Genomic DNA, 18,647 nt, shown 5'->3' with positions numbered 1-18,647 from the left:
AATTCGAGAGAGTCAAATTTCTCTTGAAAGGGACCTTAGACTAGTCAAATTTGAGAGAGTGAAAAGACCTTAGACATTATAAAATAATATTATGGATATCTTCTATTACTAAATATGGAAGAGGAACATTATACTAGTTTTCTAAAAAATTAATGCGATTCAAAATAAAATAAAATTCAAAAATAATTTGTCAAAATTTTGGTATGGCAAATAGCAAATATCCGAAGACATAAAAATGGAAAACGATTTAACGGCTCTTGCGTCTGCGCGCGTCATCAAACGGATAAAATCACACCCCAAAAAACCCGAAGACGTTTGGAGCTCAAAAAAGACCATCCATGGCTTCCCTTCTCAGCATCGCCACCACTACCACCACCTCCATTGCTCTCTTCCGTACTCCGAACTCCTCTAAACCAACCCCTTTCATCACCAAAATTCGCTGCATCGGATGGGTATCTCTCTCTCTCTCTCAATATATATATATATATATATATATATTACATAGAATTGAGCTTAAAACTCATTGTTCAATCTTGTTATGGCGAAGGAAGGACCCAGAAGGCGTGTTGGGTCCTCCCCAAACAGGACACCTCGCGAGACGCGAGTTCAAGAGACGGCTCGAGAAAGATGCCGAGGCCAGAGAAGCCTTCCAACGCCAAGTTCGTGAAGAGAAAGATCGTCGCCGAGCTCTTCGACAAGTAATTCTCACACATGGGTTCTGAATTATTATTTTTATTTTTTTATTTTTTTTCGAATTGGGTCTTTTGATTGAACACATTGATTTTGGTATTTTTGATTGATGATTTTTTATTGGTGTTTTTGTAGTCTCGGGTTGCTCCGGATACTCCGACCGAGTTAATTGAATACTTTCTTGATACTGAGGCTCAGGAGATTGAGTTTGAGATTTCGAGGTTGAGGCCTCGGTTAGTTTTTTTAATCTCTCTTATTATGCCTCTTTTTTCATTATAGAGAAATTTTTTGCAGATTATGTGTTTGATATTTTGCTCCTTTCAAGTTGTGATTAGAAATTATTCATTCCCTTTAATTTGTGTTACTAATTAACATACTACAACTAAGTTCTGAATTTTCAAGTTCAATTCTTCTATCAAGGGTGGTGATTTTGGCTTAAAAATTCCGAATTTTGGTTGACAAATGTAATTGAGTTTGAGAGAAACTCCAACACCATGAGGCATTTTGCCAACTAAAAGTATACGAAAAAAGAACACTATTTATTTTGCCTAATCACTTCAGCTAATATGTACTCCAACAACACTCTTTATAGTTAGCCACATAAGCACTCAGACAGAGAAAACATTTGCCTAGTCTCCCTTGGCTCTCCAATCGTGGCTTGCCCAGTTGTAGATGGGGCATAATGCCTAATGTATTGCCTAGCCTATTGGAGCATTGAAATTGTGATTTGACTGGGTAAAATGCCTAACAAACACAACGCAGAGAGCCTGTTGGAGTTGGTCTAAGTAGTGAAACAATACAAAAAGTATGAGTTATATTTTGCTAAAGGACACAACCCAATGCACGAAACTTGTTTTGCATTCCCTCTATATTGGCAGCAATACTTTCATACAAGTCAGATGTCACTATCTCCTGCCTTCTTTTTTTTTAATTTTTTATTTCTTAGTGATGGAAAGATGGTCACTTTCTCATTCCTAAAAGCTTAACTCTTCTGCTTTCCAGTACCCCCTTATCCATGTAAAACCTTCCATCAAACATCCTGGTTATATCTCTCATTTGACTAACTCTTGATCTATGTTGTGCATGCCAAACCATGTTAGCTTGTTTCCTTGCATTTTGGTGGCTATTTTCGTATGACTTCGACGGAGTTGAAACCTCGTGTCATCATTTATGTGTTGTGGTAACCCAAAGGATGAGCTAGTTAGTGTCAACACAAACAATGTATGATTTTTCCATGAAAGATATAAGAAGTCATCTTGTAAGTTTATGTTGTTAAATATGATCCTTTATGATGACTTGTCAGGATTAACTGGGCATTTTAACTGAACAATAGGCATTTCTTATGAAATATGACTGATGAAGTACATATCATTTTCAGCTGCTTTTGATTTGATGAAATAAGCCAATTTTAAGGTTGGGATTGTGGTTACGCCTCCAGTGCAACATTTCCTTTAATCTTTTACTAGCCAAGCTGTTAAAATCCACCTACTCTCCACCTACTTCACCCACTTAAACCTAACCCACTACACCACTACCACCTCACCTACTCCACTAAACCTAACCCACTACACCACTACCACCTCACCTACTCCACTAAACCTAACCCACTACACCACTACCACCTCCACTTCACCTACTCCTTACCTACTACACACTCACCCTCTTCTATATATAGGAATCATGAATCATTGTAATAGATATCAATATATCAATCAATAATAATACATACAATTTATTCTCTCTCTTTCTCTATACATTATTTCTTACATGGTATCAGAGCTGGTTTAAAACCTAGTATTTTCGCTTCTCCGGCGGGCGGCAACCTCACCTTAGCCGCCCGCCGGACCTCAACCTATTCCGCTGATAAAATCAACAAAGATTTGTGCAACTGTAGTCATGTGTGAGGCTGATGGAGAAGAATTCTTCACCTCATATGACGAGACAGTCTGGAACTGGAAACATTGCAACATTCTGCTCTGGAATTCTGCAGCAGCTAGATTATAGCTTGGTTGAGTGCCAAGCTTTGGTTCTTCCACCCACTCTTGAACTTGCCCAGCAAAGTGTGAAGGTTCATGCTTGTGTTGGAGGGACTAGTGTGCGCGAAGATCAGCGCATTCTCTCCAGTGGGGTTCATGTTGTTGTTGGTACTCCTGGTCGTGTGTTTGACATGTTGCGGAGACAATCACTTCGCCCTGTTTACATCAAAATGTTTGTCTTGGATGAAGCTGATGAAATGCTGTCACGAGGTTTTTAAAAATCAGATCTATGATATTTTCCAGTTGCTGCCACCCAAAATCCAGGTTGGGGTGTTCTCAGTTGCTGTCACCCAAAATCCAGGTTGGGGTGTTCTCTGCCACAATGCCACCAGAGGCTCTTGAAATCACCAGGAAATTCATGAATAAGCCTGGAAAGAGAAAAAGCTCATACTAGGATTTGCGAAGTGATTCGCTGCAGGAATTTTGGCTTTGGATGAAACCCTTACCATACTCCACTCATTCTCTCCAACTGTTCTAACTTTTTATTTTTATTATTATTATTATTATATCAAATAATCAATGCACTCATGTTCCCCACTAACAGTGTCCACTTTTGACCCAAACCATTTTCAATCCATCATTTCTCCTTCACCTTTTGCACCCCACTCACCGACTCTCTCTCCACTTTATCACATGGGTTTGTCCCTCTCTCTCCTCCATTTGATTTCAAAAATCACTTATTTTTATTTATTTTTTCCAAGTCACTTTTCCTCTTTTTTAAATACCCCACTTTATTTTGAAACAATCGCACTGATGTTTTTCATATAATCCATCTATAAATATTTTTTATCTATTTTCTTTCTCCCTTGTTTTCTTTCATTTTATTTTTATTTTTTCAACAAAACACTCCCAAAACAAAAACAAAAAAAAAAAAAACAACATTTTACAAACTTGTTATTTCTTCATGCCGGGGATCAACCCCGATCAGCATTTTACACCATAAAAAAAAAAATAAAAATAAAAAAAATAAAAATAAAAAAACACAAAACAAAACAAAACAAAACACAACCAACACAAATCGGAACAGTGGGATTTTTCTTCTCGCCTATTCCGCCAGTCTTTTCTTCTTGCCTCCGTCCTGGGCGGTCCTTGACGGTGTTGCCTCCGTGCTTCCTCGACCACCAAGCAAGTTGCCTCCTCCCTGCTCCTCCACTGCAGCATATGGTGGACCTCCAAATCGGAACATCACGGTGGCCTTCCGCTTCAGCTCCTTGTTTTCTGCCTTTAGCACACTTATCTCTGCTCGCGCATCCTTATACATGCGTTGGAGCAGAGCCAGTTGGGCGTTTAGCTGCTGCACCTCATTTGTTCTACTTTGCAGCCGGTGCGACAAGTTTGTGACCGCCGTCATGGTCTCCACACATGACTTCAGAGTATACTGATTGGCCTCAATATCAGTTTGCACCGCCATTTTTTACTCCACCGACCGCATCGGAAAGTTCAACGGAGCAAAATCAGAGGTGTTTGGTTGAGGTTCACGGGCCACCGCACCAGTTATCTCTCTTGTTGACTCGTTGAGGTCTGGAAAGAGAGTGAGCAGACTACGGGACGAAGAGGCCATTTTCTGGGCAACCGAGTATTACAGAGTGTTTCAAGATTTGCAGCTCTTAGAGACACTCTCTCAGCAAAAGGAACTATCTCTCTCAACAACACGAAGAGTTTTTTTCAGAGTTTTTTAGCGGGTTTTCTGCCTCAGCCTCAGCCTCCGCTTCGATTTATAAAGACCTTGACGAAGAGGCAGACACGCGCATCATGAGCCGCTCGGTGCTCGCCGACAACTTGGCACGCCTTTTGATGGCACGTCTTTTTATGGATTGGGCACGCCTTTTGATGGCACGCCTTTTTATGGATTGGGCACGCTTTTTGATGGCACGCCTTTTGAAAGATTGGGCACACCTTTTGAGGGTGCGACTTTTTAGGGGTCCGACAAGACTCTGTAAACTGTCCCGACATTGATTCCGGTTAGTTTCTATATGGGTCCGACAAGACTCTGTAAACTGTCCCGACATTTGATTCCGGTTAGCTTTTCCAAGGGTCCGACAAGACTCTGTAAACTGTCCCGACATTGATTCCGGTTAGTTTCTACAAGGGTCCAGCAAGACTCCGTAAACTGTCACAACAACTGTCACCACATTGTCTGCTACAACGGTCCGACATGACCCCATAAACTGTCTTCTACATGGTTATGACACCCCCATACAGTATCCTCTACAACGTTATGACACCACCATCCAGTGTCTTCACCAATGGTCTGACACGACCATACAGTGTCTCTTATCCTCTTTTATTTTTATGTATTTTCTTGTTTTGTTACTCTCTCCAAACTCAAGTTGGTTAGTTCCTATCCCCCTTGAGTTTGCGGGGGGCTGTTAAAATCCACCTACTCTCCACCTACTTCACCCACTTAAACCTAACCCACTACACCACTACCACCTCACCTACTCCACTAAACCTAACCCACTACACCACTACCACCTCACCTACTCCACTAAACCTAACCCACTACACCACTACCACCTCCACTTCACCTACTCCTTACCTACTACACACTCACCCTCTTCTATATATAGGAATCATGAATCATTGTAATAGATATCAATATATCAATCAATAATAATACATACAATTTATTCTCTCTCTTTCTCTATACATTATTTCTTACACAAGCTATCCATGCATTTTTTTTATCTTTTGTGGTGTGGAAATGCTTGATAATTGTTGCTATTCAAACAATAACTTCTTTTCATTTGAAACTTATTCTTGTTTCTTGTTACCCATAGAACTTTGACAAGTTCCCTTCTTGTTAGAGTTACATGCAATGCATTATTGTGAAGGATGAAGTACAAAAATATGAAAGGTTTTCATCTCCAGACATTAATTTTTCTTCAAAAAAAAGAAAAGATATAACATTTTAAAATATGCAGACTAAACGAGGAATTCTTTTCACACTTGCGATTTGAAATAGGGCAACTCCGGTTTGCTGTTTCAAAAACTGAGGTTTGTCTTTAAGCTATATATTAGACTTAAATTCTTGCCAAATGTATGAGCAGAACCCCAATATACATATGCTGATGGATTTTGTAGGATATGGAAGATAGATTGATTGAGCTCGAAGCACTGCAAAAGGCTTTACAGGAAGGAACAGGTTTGTTAAAGACCACAAATATTGGTCTAGAAAGATTTGTATTCTCACTTGTATTCTACAAACCTATAATATCTGTTTCCATGCTCTTCTACAGAAGCTTATGATAAAATGCAAGCTGAACTCATAAAGGCAAAGGAAAGCCTAACCAAAATCTTATCATCGAAGGACGTAAAAACAACTGTATGTATACTATCTTTTATGCAATTAAAATGCCCAGTCCACACTTCTCCTTAAAACTCAAGTATTAAGGAGAGGGAATCTGAAACTTTATAACTAGCACAGATGGAGCAACTGTAGGCGATGTGAAACACATTCCAACACATCCTCCTGGACCACATCATACACTAATACCAAATTGAATAGCCCAACCTATACTTCTCCTTAAAACCCAAGTATTAAGGAAAGAAAAACTATAACCTTATAATCAGCACGGGCAACTCCAGGCGATGTGGGACACATTCCAACATATGCCACCAAATTTTTTTTATTAAATATAGAAAAATGCGAAAAACAACTCTTAATGCTGTTGATAGTGCTGGAAAATGTGTAAAAAGTATATAAAAATATGTAATAGTGCTTTGGGACATGTGAAAAGTATATTGGGATTATAAATATTTTGGCAAATTGTGATTCTTAAAGACGGCCCTTAGGGCTGTCATTAGCTGAACCCTTAAATATATTATGGATCTTATGTTGCTCAACTTAGATCATTCTATCTCATTATGCAGTTGCTAGAGATGGTTGAGCGGAATGAGCTCAATAGATCCTTATTGGCACTTCTTGACGAAAACATAGCAAATGCACATAAGGGTGACCAGGTGAGAGACTTTCTGAATATATTTTCATTTTTCAATTAAGAATTTCATTTTTCAATTAAGCAACAGTTTGTATTTCACAAAATCTTGATTAGCATTTTAGACCCTTGAAAATTTATATAATTTACTTCGGCCCTCCCAAAGTTAACAAAATCCTTATTAGCTTATGCAATTTTGAGTATTTATAATTAAAAAAAATTGCATTTTGATCCCCCAAAATCTATATAAATTTATTTTGACGCTTCTAAAATCTAATAATTTTACCAAGGCTCCTCTTTGTTATACTAACATAACAGAAAAGAAAAAGAAAAAGAAAAAGAAAGGAGTAATTAGTTTCAACTTCAACCCCCCAAAAAATTGGAAAGATGATGTCTCTTTGAACCTCTTTGCAGAAGGAACAAAACTAAATTATCTATACTCTCCCTACACTGTCCAAAAACAAATTTACTTTCTTCAAAAGCACATTGAAGTGGCTCCGACTTAGATCTAACGCTGAGTGCAGTTTAAATGTGTAAACCTGATGTACTAATGCCACATAGTTTTAACTGTCAATTTTCTCATCTCTGTATCCCTACCCTTTTACTCCCATGTTTCATAATCTTCATTATTATGGTTGCAGGTAGAGGTCGTCTTTTCTATGCAAATACAATTCTAGTAACTGCGCTCTATTTCTTCTAGATATATGATGCTCTGTACTTGCTCCACTAACTCCAATGAAGGTCCAATTATTGAATATATCATCTGTTGCTATTACCTTCCATTGAAAAAAAAAAAAAGAAAAAAACTACGTAGAAGTGCCATCTATTGTACATCTTTAAGTTTGGGAAAATCTGCCAAGTACAGGCCTTTGTCCTAGAGTTAAATATTTTTTACTCAACATATTTGAGGGTACAAAAACAAGCAATGCTACATAGTACATACACAGAAATTTTACTTAGAAATTTACTCAGAAAATTCAATGTGTGGTCTACATTCATTCTAGGTATAGGTCCCTATAGACATGAGCTGAATCTCGACCACACATGAACTTTCAGGGTAGGATTCTGGACATTTAAAAAAAAATTGTAACCACATCTAAACCAAACCTATGTTACCTAGACTGTGGATCATTTTAGTAAGGGGAATAGAAATGGGAATGGGACATGGTCTGCCACATGATCTAAAATGTGTCATGATATGGGTAGATTTCTTAATTTGACATGCGATATATTATAGTGTATTATTCTTTAAATTAATTATTCAACAACAATTCTACGAGCATTATGACCCATTATTTTTTACATTTTGTCAATCCGAAACTCCCCTCTCGCTGGATTTTAGTCCATTATATTTTATTTTTCCCTATTAAGGAGAACTTTTAAAGAAAAACACAGAAAAATTACGGGAGTACTTTAGATTGCCAAATTCACCATTTTGAAACAAAAGTGTGTCATGTTTTGGAATGTACGTGCATTTCAAAATGTTAAATAACGTTTTCTAGTAACACTGAACCAAACTGAACTCCTAACCCAAATTCATGTTGATTTCTGACATGCAGAAACTAGCAGCAGCATTCATGGAAAAGCTTCGTGGGGCTATGCTGAAATACATGACCGTTTAATATTCAGGTGGTAAATATTAAGTTATTCTTTCCATTATTGACAGATAAACACAAGTTTGGTATTACTGTTGACCTTACTGCATCAGATAATTATGGTTATTTGATGATCTAGAAAACAGGAAATCAGCTTATGACCTTATTGTCCTCAAAACAGAAAAAAAATAAAATAAGATTTTTTGTTCTTCAAAACTTGAAATCGTAGGCATCACCACTGATTATATTAGAAGTTGCAGGAAACAAAAGAAGCCAAAATTGATTGCTTTCAATTGCGATGTAATGTTGTTAGTAATTTAAATTTCAGTGGTATTAACTATTGATTACTGAATGATCTTTTTGAATATTTGTCACAAAAATTCAGTAGGAGAAATATTTCATATGAATAACTCTGAAATTGTTAAAAAATTACCACGTAAACCACATGGTTGGTTGATAATTGTACTCTCATCTCCCCATATGTTATGTTTGGTTGGGGGATTTGGGGAGGGATTTGGAAAGGAAAAGGGAAAGGGTGTGTGAAACTATGTGAAATATAGGCATGATTTATTCACATTTCACCTACCTTTTCCATTTTCCTTTCTAAATCCCTCCCCAAATCCTCTAACCAAACACATCATTATGTTGTGTTTGGTTGGGGGATTTGGGGAGGGATTTGGAAAGAGAAAGGGAAAGGGTGTGTGAAACTATGTAAAATATAGGCATGATTTATTCTAATTTCACCTACCTTTTCCATTTCCCTTTCCAAATCCCTCCCTAAATCCCCCAACCAAACACAGCATTAGTTGAGCTCCAACTGTCTACGCAAAATTAATGAATATTGAAGGCATATTTACTATAATACATTGTTTACATAATAAATAATTTTACTTATTTGGTGACTTTAAAGGTGCAAGTAACGAGGAAATGACTTTTAGTTTCAATTTCTGGTGTTAGTTTTTGAGAAACGAGGCAGAGACTCACATTATACTATCCCCACTTGTATGTGTGAGTGTGTATTCAATTCAAGGACCATCGAGAAGCATCGACGATTAATCCAGCTCACCAACCTGTATTATAGAAATCACTCTTCGAATCCCTTACTAAATTGCTTGTCCAGTCTGTAACGAAGAGACTTGCTTCTATGCCGACAGGCTAGTGGTTTTGAACATTGTATTTTTTTTGGTCTTATCTAATAATGTTTCTTATGTGTATAGATATTTTGAATGTCTTGATTCAACATTGATGTTTTATATATGTTTTTATGCACACGATTGAAGGATTGACTCTGTTCAACACTTGCGTGGTTTTGAAATCGCATTTTTATAGTGAAATTGTTCGAATCCCAATTCCAAGTTTACACATTTATTAACACTACCAAAAGTATATTTTACTAGTGACATTGACTCACTATTTTTTAATGCTTTTCTGCCAAATCCAACTCAAATCCTTATAATGAACCCACTTAGGCACAAGTTAGGATTAAACAGAGGTTAGGCATCTATTCAGCTGGCATTAATGTATATATAATTCTATATCAAACTGCAGATAACACTGAGGAAAAAGGAAAGGGTTAGGAAAGAAGCCCATACAACGCACAGATACACGTGTATATATATATACAAATCGACAATGCTACGTAGCTCAAATTTTGTGGCTCAAAAGTGGCTCAAATGGCCAAAACGACGTCGTTTTAAGTACAGAACAACATAAAAATAGCCAAAACGACGTCGTTTTGGCCATTTGAGCCAGTTTTGAGCCACAAAATTTGAGCTACGAGACATTTTCCTATACAAATATATATATATATATATAGAGAGAGAGAGAGTTGCAAGCTCGAGTTGGCTCGATGAGGGCTTGTATTAATATATTATTTATGTGTTAAATAATATAAAATATAGGGTAAATTATACTAACGGTTCCTATAGTTTGTGACGTGTGTCACTTTGGTCCTTAACTTTTCAATTGTGACACATTTGATCTTGAATTTTGAATTTTGTTCCAAATAAGGACAATTGAAGATACTATTATTTAATTTCAAAGGCAAAATGGTCAATTTAATAAAATATAAACTAATTTGACAAAAATGAATGTCAAAAAATACTTTAAAATTTTTAAAAATTATTTTTACCAGCTAAATATAAAATTATGTAAAATTGATAAATCTTTAGGCATTTATTTTTTTATTTTCTTTACTAAATTATTTTTTATTAGTGTTTGGATGATGATCATATAATGGATGGTTGTTTTTATTTTTATTAAATTAGTTTTTATTTTTTCAAAAGTCAAATATGACGACAATTTTGATATCGTTATTAAACAAATCTATTAATTAAAAAAAATTAAAATTAAAAACATTTCATATATTAAATACATTGATTACACATTAAAATTCTAATAGCCGCCCATTACATGATTGTCATCCAAAAACATAATCAAAATTAATTTGGTGAAAAAAATAAATGTCTAAAAGATTTATCGATTTTACATAATTTTATCTTTGGTGGATAGAAATAATTTTTAAAAATTTAAAAATATCTTTTTGACATTTATTTTTGTCAAATTAGTTTATATTTTATCAAATTGATAATTTTGACCTTAAAATTAAGCAATGATATATTCAATTGTTCTCATTTAGATAAAAATTCAAAATTTAAGATTAAATGTGTCACAATTGAAAAATTAAAGAACAAAATGACACGAATCCAAAATTATAAAGATTATTAATATAATTAGCCCTAAAATATATTATATATGTATATTTAATATAGAATAATATTTAACGAGATGACGTGGTTTTTAAGTTAAACCTTTTCTTTATTATTAAGGTCAAGTTTGGCTAAACAAAATAAGTGCACTTATTTCATCTTTTTATCTTTTTTGAGTCACATCAATCAATATCTCCTCTCTATTTTTTTTACACATAAAACAATAAAAGTCAAAAAATACACTTATTTAGTCTTTCCAAACTAGGTCTAAATTTCAAGTTGAGCTAAAGTTAGATTAATTTTGTCGAACTCATGGTCTTCGTAACTCGACTCATTTACAGTGATATTATTGCTTCTAGATTTTTTTTTAGCGAGTCCTTAAAACGAGGGACAGATAACAACCACCTTCGGCCTTCCTATATATATAGTCTCTCGAAGCTCACTCTTTCATATCCATCCATATCCTCTTCCTTTCTATCTTTCGAAAGAATGGCAAAACTTGGAACTTTCTTGCTGCTGCTGCTACTACTACTCTCTGTCCACTACATCGTGACCATGGCAGACTCTACTATTGCCCCAGATCCCACTTCTACAAACTTCGTCAAAGCCTCATGCCGAGCCACCCGCTACCCCATCCTCTGTGTCCAGTGCCTCTCAAGCTATGCCAGTCAAATCCAACAAAGCCCGAAACAACTCGCTCAAGCAGCGTTGGCGGTGAGCTTATCCAAGGCTCAATCAACAGCAGTGTTCGTGTCAAAAATGACCCAAGTCTCGGGTATTAAGCCCAGAGAGTACCAAGCCGTGAAAGACTGCATTGAAAACATGGGAGCTACGGTGGACCAGCTCAAAAAATCGATTCCAGAGCTCAATCAGATTGGTCGAGCCGGGGGTCAGGACTTCGTGTGGCACATGAGCAACGTTCAGACGTGGGTCAGCGCTGCGCTGACCGACGAGAACACTTGTGTCGATGGGTTTTCAGGGCCCGACATGGATGGAAATGTGAAGGCTAGTATTAAGAGAGAGATCATTGCTGTTGCACAAGTGACTAGCAATGCTCTTGCTTTGGTTAATCGGTTCGCGACTCGACACCGAGCTTCTGGAACTAAGAACATGCCTTAAGGTTTAGTTTGAGATCTCAGAATGATGGTTGTGTAATTATATATGTACTGTGAAGTTTGTAATATGTTTCCAGTTCTATCCATGGAAATGGATTAATTTTGTTGTTCTCTGGCTTTTTTCCTGTAAATGTTACTATGTTTTGTCTAACTAAGGTTTGGTATGTCTTGTATGATATCTTGTCTCAAGCTTGGTTCAATCTCTCTGTCTCTCTCTCTCCCTCGCCCCAAAATGGTATGACTTGGGTTGTGTTTGGTGCTTGGATTTGTGGAGGGAAAAAGAAAAAAGAGAAATGAAGCTCCTTGTGATTTTGTTTTCATTTTTGGGTTTTTGGAAAGAGTAATGATTCATCCCCTTTTCCCCCACCCCTTTGACCTCCTCTCTCCCTCTCATTGGTTACCTTTTTTTTTTTTTTTTTTTTTTTCCTGCTCCTCCAATCACCCCCTGCCACGTGGCAAAGGGGGTGAGGGGTGACCCTAAAAGGGAGTCCCAAGCATTATTCTTTTGGAAATAGAAGTAACAAAAAGTTTTAAAATACTCATTATTTTCATATCGTTTTCATTTTTATGTGAAAATCATTATTAAAGATTCAGAAATAATTTGTTTAAGTATTTTCAAAAAATGAGTTTTTAAAAAAAATTCGAAAATAATTTTCAGAAACAATTTGCAAAACACTTTGTTATGTTTTTTTTTTTTTAAAAAAAAGAAGAAACAAACAAACAAAAATACAATTAAACTGGCAATTTTTTACTTCACAAATTTTCACATTTCTTAAACTGTGTCTTTTATGGGTCAAAAATAAGATTTGAAGATAGCACAGTGTTTCCTGTCCCTTGTGTCACTCTGGATTATGAGTTAACTGTTCATTTTCCCTTGCCATGGAATTTTTATTTTTATTTTTTTAATTTCCCAAAAGAAAAACACCTTGAGAAATTTCGTAATGAATGGATTTGACGACTTTTGTGTACAAATTTTCCATGACTATAAACCTTCATAAAATAAAATAAAGATTGTCAAGCTGAAAACGAAGAATTTGAGGCTATGCTCTCCGTCCAACACGGACAGTTATTTATGGGAAAGTAATGTTTCCTGACAAGGAGGACACCCATAAACCGACTCAATTGATTAATTTATATGAATCAAGCTCAGTTTCTTGGGTACATCTCTGAATTATGTGTTTTTGTATGGAGTTATACTGTATTGACAACTGTACGATATTGTAAAAATCTCAAAACACAATAAAAAGTCATTAGAGTGCACGGAATATGGAGATAAGATTTCGAAAACAATGAATTTTTTGTGTTTTTTTTTTAAGAAGGGATGGATGATTCTTTATTCCTTATCTCAAAATATTAACAGTTATTGAAATGTTTAAAAATATTTCAAAGTATGTTGACACAAATTTAAAGGGAATCTTTAGTCCTTACAAAGAAAGGGTTTTTTTTTTTAATAATAATGAAAAACCTTTTTCAAGATAGAGTCACTTAGCCTCCGTTTGGGAAGTGGGTTGGCTTTTGGCTTTTTGACTTTTTTGGCTATTTTAGCCTGGGCTAAAAAGTTTGGTTTGGGAAGAGCTTTTTGGCTTTTTGGCTTTTTTGACTTTTTTTGTGAGAGAAGAATGTAATGATTATGGGTTGGATGTGATATTTTGTTTTTTGTGGCTAAAATAGCCTATTTTGTCTTTTGTAGCTAAAATAGCCAAAAAAGCCCCGTTTAGCTCTTGCCAAACGGAGCCTTAAATCTATCATTTCGTAACTCAATTATTTGATCTAGTTAAGAATACATAATTTATTTTTTAAAGAGTGTAACCTATAATCTTTATAGGAAATTTTTAAATATATATAAAAAATTTGATAAGAATGATATGTTAATGTTATTATTATAAATAAATCTATTTTAATGGTGTTTTGTTTTAAAATAAAAAGTTTATAATGAACCACAATATTATATATAAACCATTTACCTAACTTTTTAGAATAAAATTAAAAATTTTAAAAATTTTATTAAATATTTTATATAAATATAAAATTCAAATAATTTGATAGAACTTATAGTAAAACTTAATAAAATTTTTAGGGCTACCATTGGTTAAGCTTTTTATAGTTGGGTAGGTAAAAAAGCAACGAGGAGACAGCGGGGCGCAATCTACGCCATTTACGGCGACACTCGGGAGCAATTCTGTCACTTTCAATGTGTTTGGTTTGAGTTTTCTGTATTAAATTTTTAAAAATTGAATTTTTTAATTTTTGTACTTTTTTTTGTTTTAGTGAATGTTTTTAAAATTTTAAATATATATTTTTTTATTTTTTTAGATTTATCTTACTTAGATGTATCTAAAAAATAAAAAAAATATTAAAAAAATATTTTAAAAAATTAAGAAATGCATAAAAATATAAAAATATACTAAATTCTTGAATTTTTTTTTGTATTTATGGTATTTAGTGAATTTTTAAAAGATTTTTTTTATAATTTTTTTACTTTTTAGATGTATTTATATTAGGTGTGTCTAAAAAGTAAAAAATTTGCATAAAATAATAAAAAAATTTAGTAAAAAAAAACACGAAAAATAAGAAAGTAGAATTTTTTGAAAACTGTTTTAAGAAAAATGGAACCAAACATAGTGATGTTATTTATTATGGTTTTCTTTCAACTTTTTTTTTATTATTATTTTGGCGGGAAATTTTAGGAATATTTATCAATAAATCACATCTTATAAATAAATATTCTAATAAGTCTCAAGTTTTTTTTATTAATTTGTTAAGTCCTATCAGTGGAGAGTTTCTTTTCGTATGATCATATTTTTTATTGTGATATTATTTTGGTGGACAGCTATACCTTTTTATTAACGTGACAGATATGATATGATATTTCAACGTGGTAGATATTAATGTGATGCTCTAACGATATAACACTCTAAAAAAATTAAAAACTCTTCAGTGTACTTTTTTCTAAATGTGACAACGTGACGAGTATGGCGGGAAATTTTAGGAATATTTATCAATAAATCACATCTTATAAATAAATATTCTAATAAGTCTCAAGTTTTTTTTATTAATTTGTTAAGTCCTATTAGTGGAGAGTTTCTTTTCGTATGATCATATTTTTTATTGTGATATTATTTTGGTGGACAGCTATACCTTTTTATTAACGTGACAGATATGATATGATATTTCAACGTGGTAGGTATTAATGTGATGCTCTAACGATATAACACTCTAAAAAAATTAAAAACTCTTCAGTGTACTTTTTTCTAAATGTGACAACGTGACGAGTATGATGTGACATTTCAAAATTTTTACACCCAAAAAAATAAAAAAATAAAAACTTTTTAATGTATTTTTTTCAAATATGACAACATGATAAGTATAATGTGACATTCCAAAATTTTTACACCCAAAAAAATAAAAAATAAAAACTTTTTAATGTATTTTATTCAAATGTGACAACGTGACAAATATGATGTGACATTCCAAAATTTTTACTCCAAAAAAAATAAAAAAAAAAACTTTTTTGCATACAACGTGACGAGTTTGATGTGACATTTAAAAAAAAAAAAAAACTCATTAATATACTTTTCTCAAACATAACAATGTGACGAATCAACTCTGCTACATAGCTCGAAAATAAGCTGGCACGAATGACTCGAGGTACCAAAACGACGTTGTTTTGGTACTTTTTTTTTTTCATCTTCTCTCTCTTCTTCCTTCCCTTCCTCTTCTTCCTCTCAGACCCAAACCAAATTTTGAAAATCGTCCTTTTCTCTCATCCGACTACCTCTCTGATGCGATGCAGACGAGTGAACATCTAACTCCTCTCCGACACAAACGATGCCAGAAGCTTCTTATACACCGGAAACTCAAATGCTAAAATGCATCATTGCAAAAAAAAATTCAACACAATTTTGCAACCAAATACCCAAGTGTTTACAAATTACAACACTTTACATTACTATTACCAAATTCAGTTTGTCTTCATCTTCAATCTCACCATTTGCTAACCCAGAAACTAAAAGTACTATTAAACAAATTATCTATCTAATCCATGAGAACCCAGAGAAAAACTTGAAACAAAGACACTCAAAAATGTCAAAAAGCTCTATTCCACACTTATCAACTATACAACAAGAAGCAACCTCAAAATTCATGGAATTAGGAGTAGATCACCCATCACAATGGTTATCAGAATTGAACCCACTTGGGGTCTCATATGGGAATGGTCATTAGAGCCACAAATAAACAAAATTAAAACCCAAAATCAAAATCAAATCCAAAATCAAAATCAAAATCCAAAATCAAAACCAAACCCATAGCCACAGTCGAAAACCGTCAACCGGCCAACAGTCTAGAAAGAGGAAGAAGAAAGAGAGGTGAGAGTGATGAGAGGTGAGATTTGTGTATACACAAATCTATACGTATGTGTGTATAAGATACAGAGTCCATCATCGCAAACTTTTTCGGCACCGCCATCATCGTTCAGAAAGAAGAAGAAGACCAAAGTAGAGGAAGAGAGAGAGAGAGAGAGATTCGGGCCATTCGAGCCTTAAAATGTCGAGCTATGAGGCATTTCTTGTGCCGAATATGACGTGACACTAAAAAAAAATTAAAAACTCCTTAGTATACTTTTTTCCAAACGTGACATGTAACACTCCAACGTGGCAAGTATAATATGACATTCTAAAGAAATTTAAAACTCTTTAATGTACTTTTTTTAAATATGGCACTCTAATGTGACAGGTATAATATGACATTAAAAAACTCTTTAGTATATTTTTTTCAAATGTGACACTTCAATATGATAGATAAATGAGTCATTACACATTCAAAATAACTAAATGAATCATAAAAAAAAATTTAAAACTATATAAATTACAAATCCAAAATATAGAATTTATTGATCAATCTCCTTTCAATTTTCATGACAAAGGGTCGAATGTAATCATGGTTGATTTCATACGTGACAGCATCATCTTATAATAATAACCGCTGTGTTTTCATCTTTTATTTTTAGGTAAATTACACATACCTCTCTTAAAATTTCTAATAATTATAAAGACTTTTTTTTATAATTTTAATAATTACAAAAATTATTCTTACTTTTAAAACTATTATTAAAATTCTCCCACCGTTAATTTTCTATTAATTTATTTAACAAGAATATGCTAACATTATGTACTAAGAGTAAAAAATTTCAAGATTGCGTTTATATATTCAAATAGTAAATTCACTCACCTCACCTGAGGTTTTACAAAAAATTAATAGTGACTATGCATTATTTTAAAAATGTTAAACAAAATTATTAGATTCTATACAATATTTAAAAAAAATTCTAAATTGTTAAGGCAAGCATATATATAGTAAAGTAATCAAACATTACCTAATCTATAAAGTAATTAAATAAATAAAAAAACTAATAAATTGATCACCATTGAACTTTATACTAGATTAAATACAATCATTTATTTAAAAATTATGAAACAAAATATAAAAGATGTTTTATTTTTTAAAAAGACCACCAATTTTATAAATAATTATTTTGAGAAATTAGAGTTTGAATAAAAATTTAAAAATACTTATAGGTATTTGATTTGATTTTATTTTTTCCACAGGAACAATATATATTTGGAGAAATTATCCCTTTCATTCCATTTTCTTTATTTTATTTCTTTCATTTTTCTTTCTATTTATTTTCTCATTCATTTTTTCATAGTATCATTGTAACAAATAGCAACACCATATAATTTTTATTATTATTGTTATTATTATTATTATTATTATTATTATTATTATTATTAGTTCTCTTCTCAATACTTTTTCCTCAATTTTTTTCATCATTTTTTTCTCTTTCATTAATGTTAGCTAACATCACTCAATACCATAGCAACTTATGAAATATGAATTTTTTTATTTTGTTTTGTAAACATATTTGTGTATTAATTTTTTTTTAAGAAGAATAAACATAATAACATTTCATATTTATAATAAAAAAATTGACTTATAAAAATTACCAAATGTTACCTCATAAATATGTAAATTTTTTTTTATCATTTTATCTTTTCACAATCTTATATTATTCTCAAATTTTAATTATCATTAAAAAAATAAGTCAATATTTCTCACCTTAATAATAATTTTTTTAAAAATAAATATAAAAGTGAAAAAATATCTAATCACATTACAATAAATTAAAATTAGATGATGGGGAATGAAAGATAAAGAAATTATTTGAGAATAATAAACTATTAAGATTTTTCATTTCTTACATCTAATTAAAATAGAATTTTAATTGAAGAAATAAATTATTTGAAAGTAATAAAACTCAAATAATTTGTTATTTATTACATCTAAAATCTAAAAAAATTTATGAGAAATAAAATGATAATTTAATATATAGGTAAATTACAATTAAAGGGTATTAAGTGTAAATGATATTATGATCATTTGCACAACCAAGTTAACATGGTTTGGCTTAAATTAACGGAAGGGGGATTCTTAACAATATCAAAAAAAGTAAGAGAGGTTTCTGTAATTATTGAAACTACAGGAGAGGTCCCTGTAATTGTCAGAA

General features: G+C 32.9%; 2 protein-coding genes and 1 long non-coding RNA gene across 9 annotated transcripts; 2 read left to right on the top strand and 1 right to left on the bottom strand.

The window, feature by feature from the left end:
- The first annotated feature begins 242 nt into the window (after window positions 1–242).
- LOC114324116 (dimethylallyl, adenosine tRNA methylthiotransferase) lies at window positions 243–9,530 on the top strand. 7 transcript variants are annotated; one of them, XR_014344897.1, is made up of 10 exons: window positions 253–452; window positions 552–698; window positions 826–923; window positions 5,651–5,723; window positions 5,811–5,871; window positions 5,966–6,051; window positions 6,600–6,689; window positions 7,306–7,405; window positions 8,224–8,293; window positions 9,217–9,530. XR_014344897.1 is itself a non-coding variant. In XM_082895998.1 (9 exons), exons 1-8 carry the CDS (start codon window positions 339–341, stop codon window positions 8,284–8,286), a joined length of 732 nt encoding a protein of 243 aa, XP_082752124.1. In that variant the 5' UTR covers window positions 243–338; the 3' UTR covers window positions 8,287–8,293; window positions 9,170–9,530. The 7 variants fall into 7 exon arrangements, 4 of the variants coding, with proteins under 4 accessions (XP_082752124.1, XP_082752126.1, XP_082752127.1 ...); XR_014344896.1 differs by having other exon boundaries at window positions 9,170–9,530; XR_014344898.1 differs by having other exon boundaries at window positions 8,224–8,296.
- Window positions 5,007–5,314, bottom strand: LOC145802981 (uncharacterized). The gene is made up of 2 exons (XR_014344899.1): window positions 5,244–5,314; window positions 5,007–5,201 (listed from the first exon to the last, which is right to left on the bottom strand). It is a non-coding gene; the product is annotated as an uncharacterized LOC145802981 (long non-coding RNA).
- Window positions 9,531–11,264: 1,734 nt separating the features above from the next.
- LOC114297087 (21 kDa protein) lies at window positions 11,265–12,258 on the top strand. Its single transcript, XM_028241449.2, has one exon. It carries the CDS (start codon window positions 11,280–11,282, stop codon window positions 12,084–12,086), a length of 807 nt encoding a protein of 268 aa, XP_028097250.2. The 5' UTR covers window positions 11,265–11,279; the 3' UTR covers window positions 12,087–12,258.
- The last annotated feature ends 6,389 nt before the right edge of the window (window positions 12,259–18,647 follow it).

The sequence above is a fragment of the Camellia sinensis genome, chromosome 11 (genome assembly GCF_055761805.1).
Source record: "Camellia sinensis isolate YWXY chromosome 11, ASM5576180v1, whole genome shotgun sequence".
Taxonomy (NCBI): Eukaryota; Viridiplantae; Streptophyta; class Magnoliopsida; order Ericales; family Theaceae; genus Camellia; species Camellia sinensis.
This window is presented reverse-complemented; position numbering and strand designations above follow the sequence as displayed.